Consider the following 12,957-nt stretch of genomic DNA (forward strand, 5'->3'; position numbering starts at 1 on the left):
AATCTGTAGCTGCTGTGCAGCAAAGCCTCTTGAATGCGGATTTTTGTTGGGTATTGATATTGCTGCCGTTCTGTGATTGAACATTCAAACGATTGCTTCTCAGTTTCTTTTTTGTTTCTGCTTAATTCTTGCTGCCAAATGTATACTATTTTGGTTTTTCTTTATTTCCCTTTTCCTTGTTATGCCTTTTAGGTTATTTCTTGGATATGACATTGATCACTTGTACAACAGGCTAATTAAGGAGGGGCAGAGTTATCTGTCTTTACAAGAAACAAACTATCCAAATTATTATTGGATGATATAAGATTTACCTTTACCCATAGCATAATCTTTTGAATCAATTTGTGATTTAAGATACTATCACAATTCGGTCGGGAATGTTGTGTGTTCAAGCCTTAACAATGTTATTTTCAACTATTTAATATTTACTAATTTGCCTAAAAACTTTCAGAAAGTGAGAATTCTTTCCACTCAATTCTGTGAAGACGACACAAATCTAAAAAGTTGTAGATCTTGCCATCCTCAATTCACTGTGATTATAATGTAATAATAATAATATAATTTAAAAATAAAGGCGATAAAGCTTGGTAGTATTTAGTGAAACTCATATCTTCCACACTTACTCATTCTTGACTGTTATTTGAGCTAGAGAGAATTGATAAACGATATGTTGTATGTTGTTCATCCTATAAACAATACTTTTAGGTCGGATCTTCACTTTTGTTAAAATGAAAATTAATATTTTTTTTCTTAAGAAAAATACAGAGAGAATTCAACAAATTTGAAATTTGTAGTGTAATTACAAAGTTCACAACTTCATATTTTATACTAACTCTGTTTTTTAAAGAATATAATATGGACTTAATTGTTGTCGGGCATAGATCTACAAATAAAATATAATTTATGAAAATCTAATGTTTATAACATTCTTAATATTATTTTCTTTTTATATATATAAATATCTACAAGATTATTTCAAATGCAAAAAATCAGTTTCACAATTCAATGCACCCAATTTTGATATTCATTTCGTATTCAACCCTTACATTAATCCCAACATTTTTCTTTTAAAAAAAAACTCGTCGATTTTTTATTTTGTTTTAAATGCAAAGGTTTAAAATTGATAGAGTAATCATCGGGGTGTGATTGGAACCTCAAAATTGATGATTGACAATGAAAAGAACTCTCTTGGATTAAGTATTAAGAAAAGAAAAAAAAATTGAACCAGATCTACCGTTCAACTGCAACACACCATATCCTTAATTTGCATTAAAATAGTTTTATCACAGATCAAGATTTGTTAAAAAGTGTTCAAGGAATCGTTTGGTTGTGCGGTCTCAATAAATGAAATAACACATCAGAATTATCTATTTTTTTTCCTTAACAAATGAATCTTTTGTATATATTATTAAATTTAAGAATTAGAAGAAAACATATTTTCCAACTCAAAAATCAAAATCAAGTGGAAAAGAAAAGCAGAAAACGCCAAAAGAAAATTTGAATGGTGTGGGGCTACGGGCAGCGGGGCGCGCCTTTAAAATATTACCAAAATTTTTCTGTCAATTTTGTAAATTATATAATATTTATAATTTATTTATTTTCAAAACATTGGTATTGGTGGAGTCCAGCTGTTTCCAGATATTTTTTCAAAATTTGAAGGCAAACCCAACGGCGGACCGTTACTTTTAACCAAACGCCGTAGAAGCATGTGGCTCTCTTTCATCACACATTTTTCCAAACCCTAACTTCTTTCCCGCTCATTTCTTTCAAATTCCCTAATTATAATTTTAACCGTTATTTCCTTTTATTTCTATAAAGATCCCTCCGTCCCCACTTTTCCCTTTAACCTCATTTCTCTTCTCTTCTCTCTCTCTCTCTCTCTCTCTCTCTCTCTAGGGTTTCTTCAACTTTTTCTCTGGTTTTCAATTTCGATTTCAATTTTCACTTCCCATTTCTTGTAAAAATGCGTGAGATTCTTCACATTCAAGGTGGACAATGTGGCAACCAGATCGGTGCCAAGTTCTGGGAAGTGGTTTGTGCAGAGCACGGCATCGACCCCATCGGTAAGTATACTGGTGATTCCGATCTTCAACTTGACCGGATTAATGTATACTACAATGAAGCCAGTTGCGGCCGATTTGTTCCTCGTGCTGTGCTTATGGATCTTGAGCCTGGTGTTATGGATAGTATCAGATCTGGACCTTACGGTCAGGTTTTCAGACCCGATAACTTCGTTTTTGGTCAGTCTGGTGCTGGAAACAACTGGGCTAAGGGACATTACACCGAAGGTGCTGAGCTTATTGATTCCGTTCTTGATGTTGTTCGTAAGGAGGCTGAGAACTGTGACTGCCTGCAAGGTACTTTTAGATTACCGTCACTTCTTGTTTTTCCCTTTTTTGGGGTTTTTATGTGCATGGCTGCTCAATTTGGTTTGGATCCGATTTTTAGGGTTTCAGGTATGCCATTCTTTGGGGGGAGGGACTGGATCTGGAATGGGAACTCTTCTGATTTCCAAGATCAGAGAAGAATACCCTGATAGAATGATGCTTACGTTCTCCGTTTTCCCATCCCCTAAAGTTTCTGATACTGTTGTTGAGCCTTACAACGCAACCCTCTCTGTTCATCAACTTGTCGAAAACGCCGACGAGTGTATGGTGCTTGATAACGAGGCTCTCTACGATATTTGCTTCCGTACCCTGAAGCTCTCCACTCCAAGCTGTATGTTTTTCTAAACAGATCTTAGATCTACAGTTTCTCTTTTTTTTTTTTTGTATTCTCTAATATTTTCTTGGTTCTTGGGCAGTCGGTGATCTTAACCATTTAATTTCTGCAACAATGTCCGGTGTGACCTGCTGTTTGCGATTCCCCGGACAGCTCAACTCAGATCTTAGGAAGCTTGCCGTAAATCTTATCCCATTTCCTCGTCTCCATTTTTTCATGGTGGGTTTTGCTCCACTCACTTCCCGTGGATCCCAGCAATACAGAGCTCTTACAGTACCTGAGCTTACTCAGCAAATGTGGGATGCTAAGAATATGATGTGTGCTGCTGATCCCCGACATGGTCGCTATCTTACTGCCTCTGCTATGTTTAGGGGTAAGATGAGTACGAAGGAAGTTGATGAACAGATGATCAATGTTCAGAACAAGAACTCTTCATACTTTGTTGAATGGATCCCCAACAATGTGAAGTCTACAGTCTGTGACATTCCTCCAACTGGGTTGAAAATGGCCTCGACTTTCCTTGGAAATTCTACATCGATCCAAGAGATGTTTCGCCGTGTTAGTGAACAGTTTACGGCTATGTTTAGGAGGAAGGCTTTCTTGCATTGGTACACAGGGGAGGGTATGGATGAGATGGAGTTTACTGAGGCTGAAAGCAATATGAATGATCTGGTTTCTGAGTATCAGCAATACCAAGATGCTACAGCCGAAGACGATGAATACTATGAAGATGAAGATGGTGCGGAACATGATGAATGAAGGATGTGAAGGTGTGTTGGGCTTTTTCATTTGCCAGTCTCTGGCAAGTTTGTGGGGTGGGTTTATGAAGGCCTAAATCAATTCATAGCTATAGAATGTTTAGGCCATTATATCGTCAATTAAGATTGCTTTTCCTTTTTGGTTCTTAATTGTGTCATCTGGATAATGGAACATGAAGAATATCAGTTACATATGCTCGTATAATTTGTTATTCTGCAAGTTTGGTTGTTGAAAGATTCAAGTGTGTTCCTTCACAGGTAGGCTATTGGTTCTGTTCACATATATATGATTTCTGCAGTGATTCAGCAATTTGTAGAGAATTGGACACTGCGTGTAGTAGGCAAACATGGAACTGAAAACATGAATCCTTAGATCATTCTTTGTTTCAAGTAATTTTGAATGGTAGAAATTGTGTCTGTTTAATTTTACTCTCTTAAATTGACTTTGAATCATTCAAAACATATTTTTAGATTGCTTCCAATCCTAGTCGTTTAAGATTTAGCGAGTATGTAGGTTTAGGGTACCATTATGAAGGCCAGTCCATTCCGGGTTGCCTGGAAATTTCAATCCAATTTACTGTTTCCATCTATATAAAAGTACGACGAAAGTGGCAATAATTTCTTGGGGTTTGCCTTCAAAATAAGCCTTGTGATGGGTTTCTTTCTTGCCTTTTAAGGAGTTGCTCTTCACTTTTAAACTCAGTGTACCTGCGAAGTTGAACAGCACAACCAGAGTTGACATTGACAATGTTTGGGATCAGATCTCGTGCCACCTTTGAGTTAGCAAAGCAGATTTATATTCACCATGTTACAAATTTGAGCAAAATAACCTGAAACTGAGGACACTAAAATACCGAGGCAAAGAAACTGAAGTATTAGAATTAGAGTTATTGTATGTATTCATGCAGATGTTGAAAATTTTCAGCTTCCCTTTAGCAAAAGGATTGATTGAGTCATTGTAATCCTAAGTTATAATAGTTTGTATTTTGGATGTAGATTATTTTAGTTTGAATTATAGTAGGGGTGGTCATTCAAACTGCAAAAATCCAACCGTTTTTAAAAATCGAACCGAACCGAAAACTCAATGAAACAAAAAAATTTGGTTCGATTCGGTTTCACTTTCGAAAACCGAATTTGAAACCTAACCGAACCATTTTTAATATATATATATATATATATATATATATATATATTTATTTGTTTATTTATATATTTAAAAAAAAGTAAAACCGAATTTAAAACGAACCAAACCGTTTTTAATTAAAAAAAAGAATATAATATGGATTTTTTTAAAAAGTAAAGCCGAATTTGAAACCGAACCAAATTGCATATATGCAGTTCGGTTCGGTTCAATTTGAACCAATAAATCAGTTTGACTACCGAACCGAACCGTTTCCACCCTTAAATTATAGTAGTATATGTTTGAGATATAAACTATTAATTTGATAATGAAATAGTAAATATTATAATAAAAAATAAAAAAATAATGAATGTAAAATTGCAGCTACTAATTGGGGACTAGTGTTGATTGTCCCTAATTAGAGACTACAAAATAATAAGAGGTGATTATTATATTCTTTGGATAGTCTTTGTCCTAAACGTCTCATGAGGTTATAAATATCACTACCAAATACTCTTATCTCAAAAAGGATTTCTCTACTCAGCGTGTCAACTAATAAAATCAGAAGGCTTGCTCGAGGAGCTGACTAGTTCCCCCATTGTCCAAGGTCGAGCAATCTTGTTGCTCATCGCATTGAGCGTGAAATGTCTTTCTTGTGTGTTTCTATTAATCAAATTTGCTTAGGTAGTTTGGTTTTTGGTGGTCTCTTTCAGTCCCTCTTTTAAATAAAACTTTAAAAAAAAAAAAAAAAAAAAAAAAAATCAACTTTCTATCAGTCTTTGTTGGCTGTTGACAGAATATCACAAAAAGGATTTCTTGCAGGGATGCCCTTCTTTTCTTCAACTTTTTCCTTAACTCTCCTATGGCACTCATCTTTCAAATGGTCGTTTCACACACACAACTATATATTGGGGGGATGTAAGGCAGGTTCTTCTTTGGATCTGGACATCATAAGTAATAACAAGTCGTAGATCTTCAGGTCAATATGATAACTAAGTTACATCAGATCAATGTAGCAGTGATCCATAGTAGTATAGTATAAATGAGATTAAGTAACCTCGTCGAACACAGGCTACTAATATATACCCAGAGGAAGAGGTGGAAATGTTTTCACAATTAATAAGAAGGTGCCACCTAACCATCCAAATCGCCTTGATTGCACCAACCATAGTCCCATTTCTTTTACTCATTAAATGTAGAACAGATTTCTGGGGTTTGACCCAAATAGTGCAGAGGATAGGAGAGCTAAATTTACAATTAATGAAATAAATTTCCTCCACAAAGTTGCATTTGTAGCTTAACTCATTGTAGTATAACCACAATTTGTTATTTTATTTTGAAACTAAGAAGTCCCCACTAACAGGACTTATTTGAGACGGTGAAGCACGGGAAGCAACACCCAACACACGGGAAATATATAAGTACTGAAATAAGGTTCTTTGACAAAGAAAAACCACCCTTTTAATGTCACAAATCTCTGAAATATGACCGACGAATATATTTGCATGTGAACAAAAAATTGACCGAAGGGACCACTAACCTTTCCCCATCCAATTACTGCAATTTTGTGGTCGACTGATTTGGGGATAGATATCCAAGATTCCATACAAATAAGCGTGGCTAGTCTTAATTTCATAGGACTTGAGGAGCTTCTTTCTTCATATATAATATAGCACTTGGTGGAATCAGACTAATGAAACATGATAGAATTAAAATATTGAACTACAAAAGATAACCGAAATACATGATAAACCAAGTGTTTAAGGAACTTGGACTCTTCCAAACTTAAGAATATTCTCAATCCCTAATTCATACTACAAAATATTGCTTACCCAACTTCCTCCTTCCCTAGTCATCGTATTTATAACAAAACTTTCCTAACAAACTCCTCTTAACTAATTGCTAATATGCCTTTAACAGTCTGATTATTTCTCAACAGCATTCCTATTACAATATTCCTAGTGGTATTCAAATTCTAAGGTCAGAAAAGAAGTATACATGTAAATCTCATCTAAAGTAGTTGCTTTTGATTTTTTTCGGTTGAGATTTGAGGTTTTTCTTCATTAAATTTCAATTCTTAAGTTTCTTAAATTTATTTATATTTCAGTTTGATGTCTAAGTAAATATTAGATCTAAGATTTAAATTGTTTGTTATTTTTAAATTTTTAATGTTTTGCGAGTTTCTCTTTTTAATGTTGTTTTAAATTGTAAGTTAGTAGTATTAATTAGGTTCATATCCTTGTCCTATATGAGGGTGAGCTATCATGTATTGAGAGTATCATAATTTTTGTACCACATTTTGAGTATCAAATTTCGTGTATCACAATTTTAGTATCACATTTCTTATACAACATTTTGTGTATCACCAAATCTTTTTCTTATTTCAATCAAAAGTTTGAATTTCATTCTCATTTTCATTTTTCTTCTCTTTGTTTAACAAACATGGAGATATTGGTTTGTTTCAGCAACATTTATTTATTTTTTCCATCGATTTCATTTTCTCAATGGTGGTATCAGAGCTAATTTTATTGTCTACACTTTCGAGACCTAAATAATTCTAATCATACACTTTTTTTGTAGATCCACGAAAACCTTATATACAGTGGCAGGCACATGCAACTGGCTTGGTTTGTTAAACTTTACGTGATATTAAAAAGAAAGGCATGCAAGGATCACCAACTTGGAGGCTCAAGAAGATAAAAGAAGAAAATCCAGGTAGCTCACCTTGATTCAGATAAAAATAGCGGTGTGGAGATGGGGTTGGAGAGGGAGGAGAGGGAGATATTGGATGCTTGGCTCCAATAAATTCTTCCGACATCAACCGATTTAACCTTTTATTTTTACACCTGCAAACAGATGGACATTCATAAATTAGACACAGGCAATAGTTGATCCCATTGATAACTCCATGGAAGAAAGGTAACACTTTTGAATATTAATTAACTGCACCACTTGAAATATGTTTTAAAACAGTGAATATAACAATAAGTTTGTGATCAGCACGGAATGACTTGTAAGATACAACTTTCTTCAGGACATAGTTTAAGAAATCAGCTATTCAACTCAGACAAATGGCTATCCAAAACCGATCATTTAGCCCAACAAAATTTTTAAGATGGTCCGTACAAGTGAAAGCAAGTTTAAGCCACTTTGTTCTTTTCTCTAGTCAATTTATTAAGCCATGCGTACATATAAAATAGCGATCATATGGCTCTTGAATTCAAAACCCATTACCCTGTTCTTCTCCCCATAACATGCTTGAGGGCTGAACAACATAGAAGTAACTGACAGTATAGTCAAATAGCCTATGAGTTATTTTCTGACCTTAAACTGAGATTACAGATTACTCCTTCCTGCATGCCAGAACTCTGGGACAATGACAAGTATAAATCTTGACTGGTAAATAATTTACATAATTCCTTGAACACTGGTGAAGGATGATATCATCGACAGCATAAAAATAAAAATATATCACGTGCCAGGCAACAACATTTAATTCTTTGATATAATAATAGAGCATCAACCTATTATTTATCGGGCCAAATTAATTTATATAGGAAGCAAAAACTTAAACATCTCAAAACATAAAAACTTCATATTGAAAGGACATCTCCCTAAACATCCTTTCACACAGTGTAACTGAAATAGTGAAGCGGGCAAAGTTTTACTGAGAGAGCTCCATGATCCAGTTTACATAGATAGGCAAACAGATTAGGACTCAAATTTGGCGTTTCATCCTCCTATAGCTGCCTGGAAATTGAGGGACAACTTCGACATTTGAATTAGGATCAAGAAGTAATCATGCTATCTAGCCACTCGTGAGAGACCTTCAATGCCTTTCCTTATCATAATTTGGTCTACAAATGCACTTAAAACTCGGCAGTGCAAGAATTAGCTCAGATTTGCAGTAATCATGGAGCTGATTTGCATTCGTTCTACTTCAGCAAGTTTCGTCCAACTTCTATATGCATAGCCTGAAACCGACTGGATTACTTAAACAATTAGTTGACCTGCTTCATGTTAAAATTAGATGCAAAGTAAGTATCTAAAAGCTTGCTGGAGAATCTACACAAATGTCTTGATTGTGTATATATATATTTTTTTAATGAGGTCTTAAATGTATATATTATTGCTCTCGGTTTATCAGAAAGAGTGTAAATAAATATCTTAACCTTTCTTTGGACTTCAAAGTGAAATTGTAATGAATAGTGGAGGCAAGATAATGGAGGAAAGGAAGATGAAAAAGGAGCTCTCAACAGAGCATTGTTGCCATCGTTGATATTTAATGTTACACTAAAAGGCAACACCAACAATCTGAAAGCTTCTTGGAGTATCTAAAAGATGACACAGATACAAATTAGATTTTTCTATAACTACGTTGAAGTGTGTAAATAAGTACCTCAAACAAAGGCTCTAGAAAAATCTTAGCATTTCTTTAGGATCCATGGAATTCTATGAATTCCTTTAAATAAGGATAAGTTTCTTAGAAATATCTAGACTAGGATATTTTAGAATCTAAAAAGGATCTAGAAAAATCCTTTTACTTGGACCCTACGGATCTCATACCCTATAAAAAGGAGTTGTGTCTCCATTTATAAGTCGGACTATAGGATGTTAAAGAAAGTTAGAGAAACTTAGAAATAATGGGAAAGTGAGCGAGTGAGTATTGAGAGAGTGAAAAGGTTTTTGATGTCCCTATTTGTACTTGCTTAATAAAAGTTCCTCTTTCCCAAGTGATTATCTCTCTTTTCCTTTTGTGCCAATTTGTTCAACATTTAAGAGAGGATATTAAGCCTTGTATCTCAATAATACTTTGACGGAGAATAACAGAAAAATAAATCTTAAATAGCTGAAATTAGTAAAAACAGAGCAAATAAAGAAAGACTGTAAAACATGTCCTAAGTTCTAACACAAGGTATTGGAGAATTCAATAGATTTTCAAGGAATTATATATGATATTAAGGACTAGAGAGTGTGAGAGACTTTCCTCTAAAAATGTCTATCTTTCTACTTTTCTAATAAACTTTCTTTCTTTCCAATTATTTGTCCCTCCCCCTTTGTGCAAATTTCGTCTGCCCTTTATGCCCAACAGAACTGAAATGGTTCGTAATCTTCTGATACAAGCAACAACCAGCGTGTGCTGGCCACATGCCGAAAGTGAACCAAGCTACAAGCCCATTCTAAACATCAATTAACTGAATGGACAAAACTGAAAAGGTACTTATAGTGAATCTGAAGTAAACATTCATCCGTGGAAGAAGCCATATATGATTTCACTTAGACTCAAAAACATAATTTCGTAATAACTTTCTGACCTACGACAAACTTCCAGCTTCTGAGCCAATAATACGCCCATTTCTTCAAACATCTTTCGTCCCCCGCTTGTCTCTGCATCCACTCTCCGCATATTTTACGTTGAATTGAACCGCGAAAGGAGCGAAGGATAGAGGATGAGCTTCCAGATGTGGAAAAGTGACAAAGACGAAGGTTCCGGCGGGTGGAGCCTTGATCAGGTACTCCGTCAGTGGATTTCTCGCCGTCTTTGACCTCCCGCCACTGGATTGCTGACTGTGGGCCGCTGCTGGGCCTCAAATAAAGTCTTTTGTTGAAATTTTGTATGTTTGTTTTTAGAGAAATTGTGGAGAATGACCCAAATCAGATATCCAATTAAAAAAAAAAATAGCCTTTATTTGAATCCTACGATTTATGGCCAAAACGTGATGCGTAGAATTCATCTTCTCTATTTAATTTTCCAATTTTATCCCCTCCCTATAATCCAACGCTTCCAATCAATTATGGATGGATATATCTTCCACAATTAAAGCAAAATTCAGATTTCTTTAAAAAAAAAAAAAAAAAAAAAAAAATACAGTGTTGAATATCTCATACCGTCTTCCTCAATTTTTTATTTGTATATTTCAAATTCACACTATATTCTCAAATCTAGTCTAATATTACTTTTTATTTATTTCTTTCTAAAATTACTTTTTATTTATTTCTTTCTAAAATTCAATTTTAGAACTTTTAAACGTAGCTACCATAAAATTGGTTTCTTGCTACTCCTAAAATTTAGAATTGCAGTAGAGGAAAATCTAGGAATATGGAAGTTGATGCATCATTAATGTAAATTTAGGTAGAGAATTGGTATTTAAATTGCATTACATATAGAGAAGGGTTGATTTGGGATGTGCGGTAGTGTTAAACTACATTCCAATACAGTCTACTTCTCTGTCACTGTGAATCTTTGCTATTGGCATGCCCTCCAATTTGGGAGGTAATTCTAGAAATAATGTAATTGGCGGGGTCGGGTTGGAGATAAAATTTTTCTCTATCGAACAAGGTATTTAGAATGTATGTTTGTATGCTTTGTTATCACTTTGAACTCTATTTTGTTTACCCATAACCCCTCTTATTTTTAGTGAAGTGTATTTTCCATGATTCAACAAAAATTTTAGTAGTTAATTTCAAAGTATTTGTGTGTGGTTTTTACTCAAACAAATATATTAGATATTTGTAAGGCTCAACCTAAAGTTGCAACACTATTTTTAAGTACAAGATATTCCTTTTTCTTAGGGTTGACCAAAAAACCCACGGAGCGGGTCCTCACCGTCGGGTCGAGGATTCCTTGGTTTGATCGGGGATGGGGTCAAATCAGAAAATTTTTTGGGTCTCCGTCTGGGGACAGGGGCGGTATCCCTGCCCCGACCCCAACCCTGATTAAACTCCGACCCTGATTTGATATATTTATATTTTTTTAAATATATATTTATAATATATAATATAATTGATTTATATTAATGTATTGCAACCCAAAGATTTAGATTAATTATTCAAACTCTAGACCCAACTTCCAAGCTAAGCCCAAACCTAAAAACTAAAAAAAAATGCTAAACTCTCACTCCATTGGTAGGATTGTAACCGAACCACTCCATCTCCATCTAAAGATTGAAGAAGCTTCCTGTCACATGCTGCCCCTCCTCCGTGCTCGTCTAGCTCGACGCTTGAGTTTGTCACCGTTCAATGTCGTCGTCGACGTTCGTCGCCTCCTTGCGCTGTGTCGTGTGCCCCTACTTTGTGCTCTTGCTCTAACCAAGTTCGTCACCGTGTGACCATCTATGCCCCTGCTCTGACCGAGTTCCTCATCGTTCGACCATTTGTGCCCCTACTCTGGACTTCGACGCCTCTAGGCTCGGCAAGTCTGTTATTTTGTTATTAAAATATACCCTTTAAAAATGTCCTTTCGTTCTCTTGTTATTAAAATGTTGTTTCTGCATATATGGATAGAGTTGAATTCTTGAATTTTGTTTGATTTTTTTTTTTTTTTATTTCATTGCAAATTTAATAATATAAAAACAAGAGTTTGATTTTTTTTTTATTTTTTATTTCATTGCAAATTTAATAATATAAAAACAAGAGTTTGAAACTAAAGAAAATAATTGAAACCTACTTAGACAAAAATATAGTTTTAATAGTGATCATGATTATAAGAATAACATTCATTCAACAATTTTTTTCCCAATTACATTGGTTGGGGTTGAATTAAGAAATATTGATTCGTCTAACGATTGACAAATGTCATGATTTTTAGGAGCCATTTATTGAAACTTTTCAAAATATCATTTTGGTTCTAATACTTTAATTTGGGGTTTGTTTAATTTTAGTGCATATACTTTTAAATGTTCAATTTGAGTCCCTATATTTTTAATAAATCTTAAATTTAATCCCTCAAAGTTAAATTTTATCAAAATTAGTTAATGATGATAATAATTTCATGTAAAGAATATATAAGAATATGTTTACAAAACTTATACTGAAGAATGCTAAAAACTAACAAAAATTGTTGTTCTTTAATGTTGAAATTATTGTGTTTTACTATTGGTATTTATTTTAAAGTTGAACTCTTTGAGTCTTTGTGTTTGTTAAGATTTAATTTAAAATTATTGTTTGAATGATTTAATTTAAAATTATTGTTTGAATGCTAGAAGGTATTCACAAGCTTATATTTTAAAAAATTAGAATTATGTTTGCCATTTGTGTTTTTTGCTTTTATTGTTTAAAAATTAAGTCTAAGTCTAAAGAGGGGTTTTTAAATTAAATCTTTGGTAGGTTGAAAACAATGTCTTCATCATCGTCTACAAATAAAGATTCTCTAAGTCTAATTTCAAATCCAATCCTAGATCCAACCCCAAATTTAACTCCATGCTCCTCAAATGATAATAATTTGAATGTTGATAATTGTGCTATTTTTTGTGAGGATATTGAGAAGGGATCTTTAAAGAGAAGATTGACATGTATTGTTTGGAACCATTTTAAGAAACAAAAAATAAATGGGGTAGACAAGGCGGATTGTAATTATTA

The 12,957-nt window shown here is 34.0% G+C and overlaps 2 protein-coding genes across 8 annotated transcripts; one reads left to right on the forward strand and one right to left on the reverse strand.

Moving 5' to 3' along the window:
* Positions 1 to 1,572: 1,572 nt before the first annotated feature.
* On the forward strand, positions 1,573 to 3,714 carry LOC120090250 (tubulin beta-2 chain). Its single transcript, XM_039047807.2, has 3 exons — positions 1,573 to 2,357; positions 2,449 to 2,718; positions 2,804 to 3,714. The coding sequence occupies exons 1-3, from the start codon at positions 1,964 to 1,966 to the stop codon at positions 3,478 to 3,480; spliced, it is 1,341 nt and encodes a 446-aa protein (XP_038903735.1). The 5' UTR covers positions 1,573 to 1,963; the 3' UTR covers positions 3,481 to 3,714.
* LOC120090251 (uncharacterized) lies at positions 1,868 to 10,452 on the reverse strand. 7 transcript variants are annotated; one of them, XR_016524315.1, is made up of 5 exons: positions 9,915 to 10,452; positions 7,924 to 8,583; positions 7,324 to 7,445; positions 6,140 to 6,289; positions 1,868 to 4,187 (listed from the first exon to the last, which is right to left on the reverse strand). XR_016524315.1 is itself a non-coding variant. In XM_090306621.1 (5 exons), the coding sequence occupies exons 2-5, from the start codon at positions 7,956 to 7,958 to the stop codon at positions 4,179 to 4,181; spliced, it is 282 nt and encodes a 93-aa protein (XP_090162747.1). In that variant the 5' UTR covers positions 7,959 to 8,583; positions 9,915 to 10,452; the 3' UTR covers positions 1,868 to 4,178. The 7 variants fall into 7 exon arrangements, 5 of the variants coding, with proteins under 5 accessions (XP_090162747.1, XP_090162744.1, XP_090162746.1 ...); XM_090306621.1 differs by having other exon boundaries at positions 6,140 to 6,255; XR_016524316.1 differs by lacking the exon at positions 7,924 to 8,583.
* Between the last annotated feature and the right edge of the window lie 2,505 nt (positions 10,453 to 12,957).

This window comes from Benincasa hispida, chromosome 11 (assembly GCF_027475165.1).
Source record: "Benincasa hispida cultivar pf3 chromosome 11, pf3_genome.v1.1, whole genome shotgun sequence".
Lineage (NCBI taxonomy): Eukaryota > Viridiplantae > Streptophyta > Magnoliopsida > Cucurbitales > Cucurbitaceae > Benincasa > Benincasa hispida.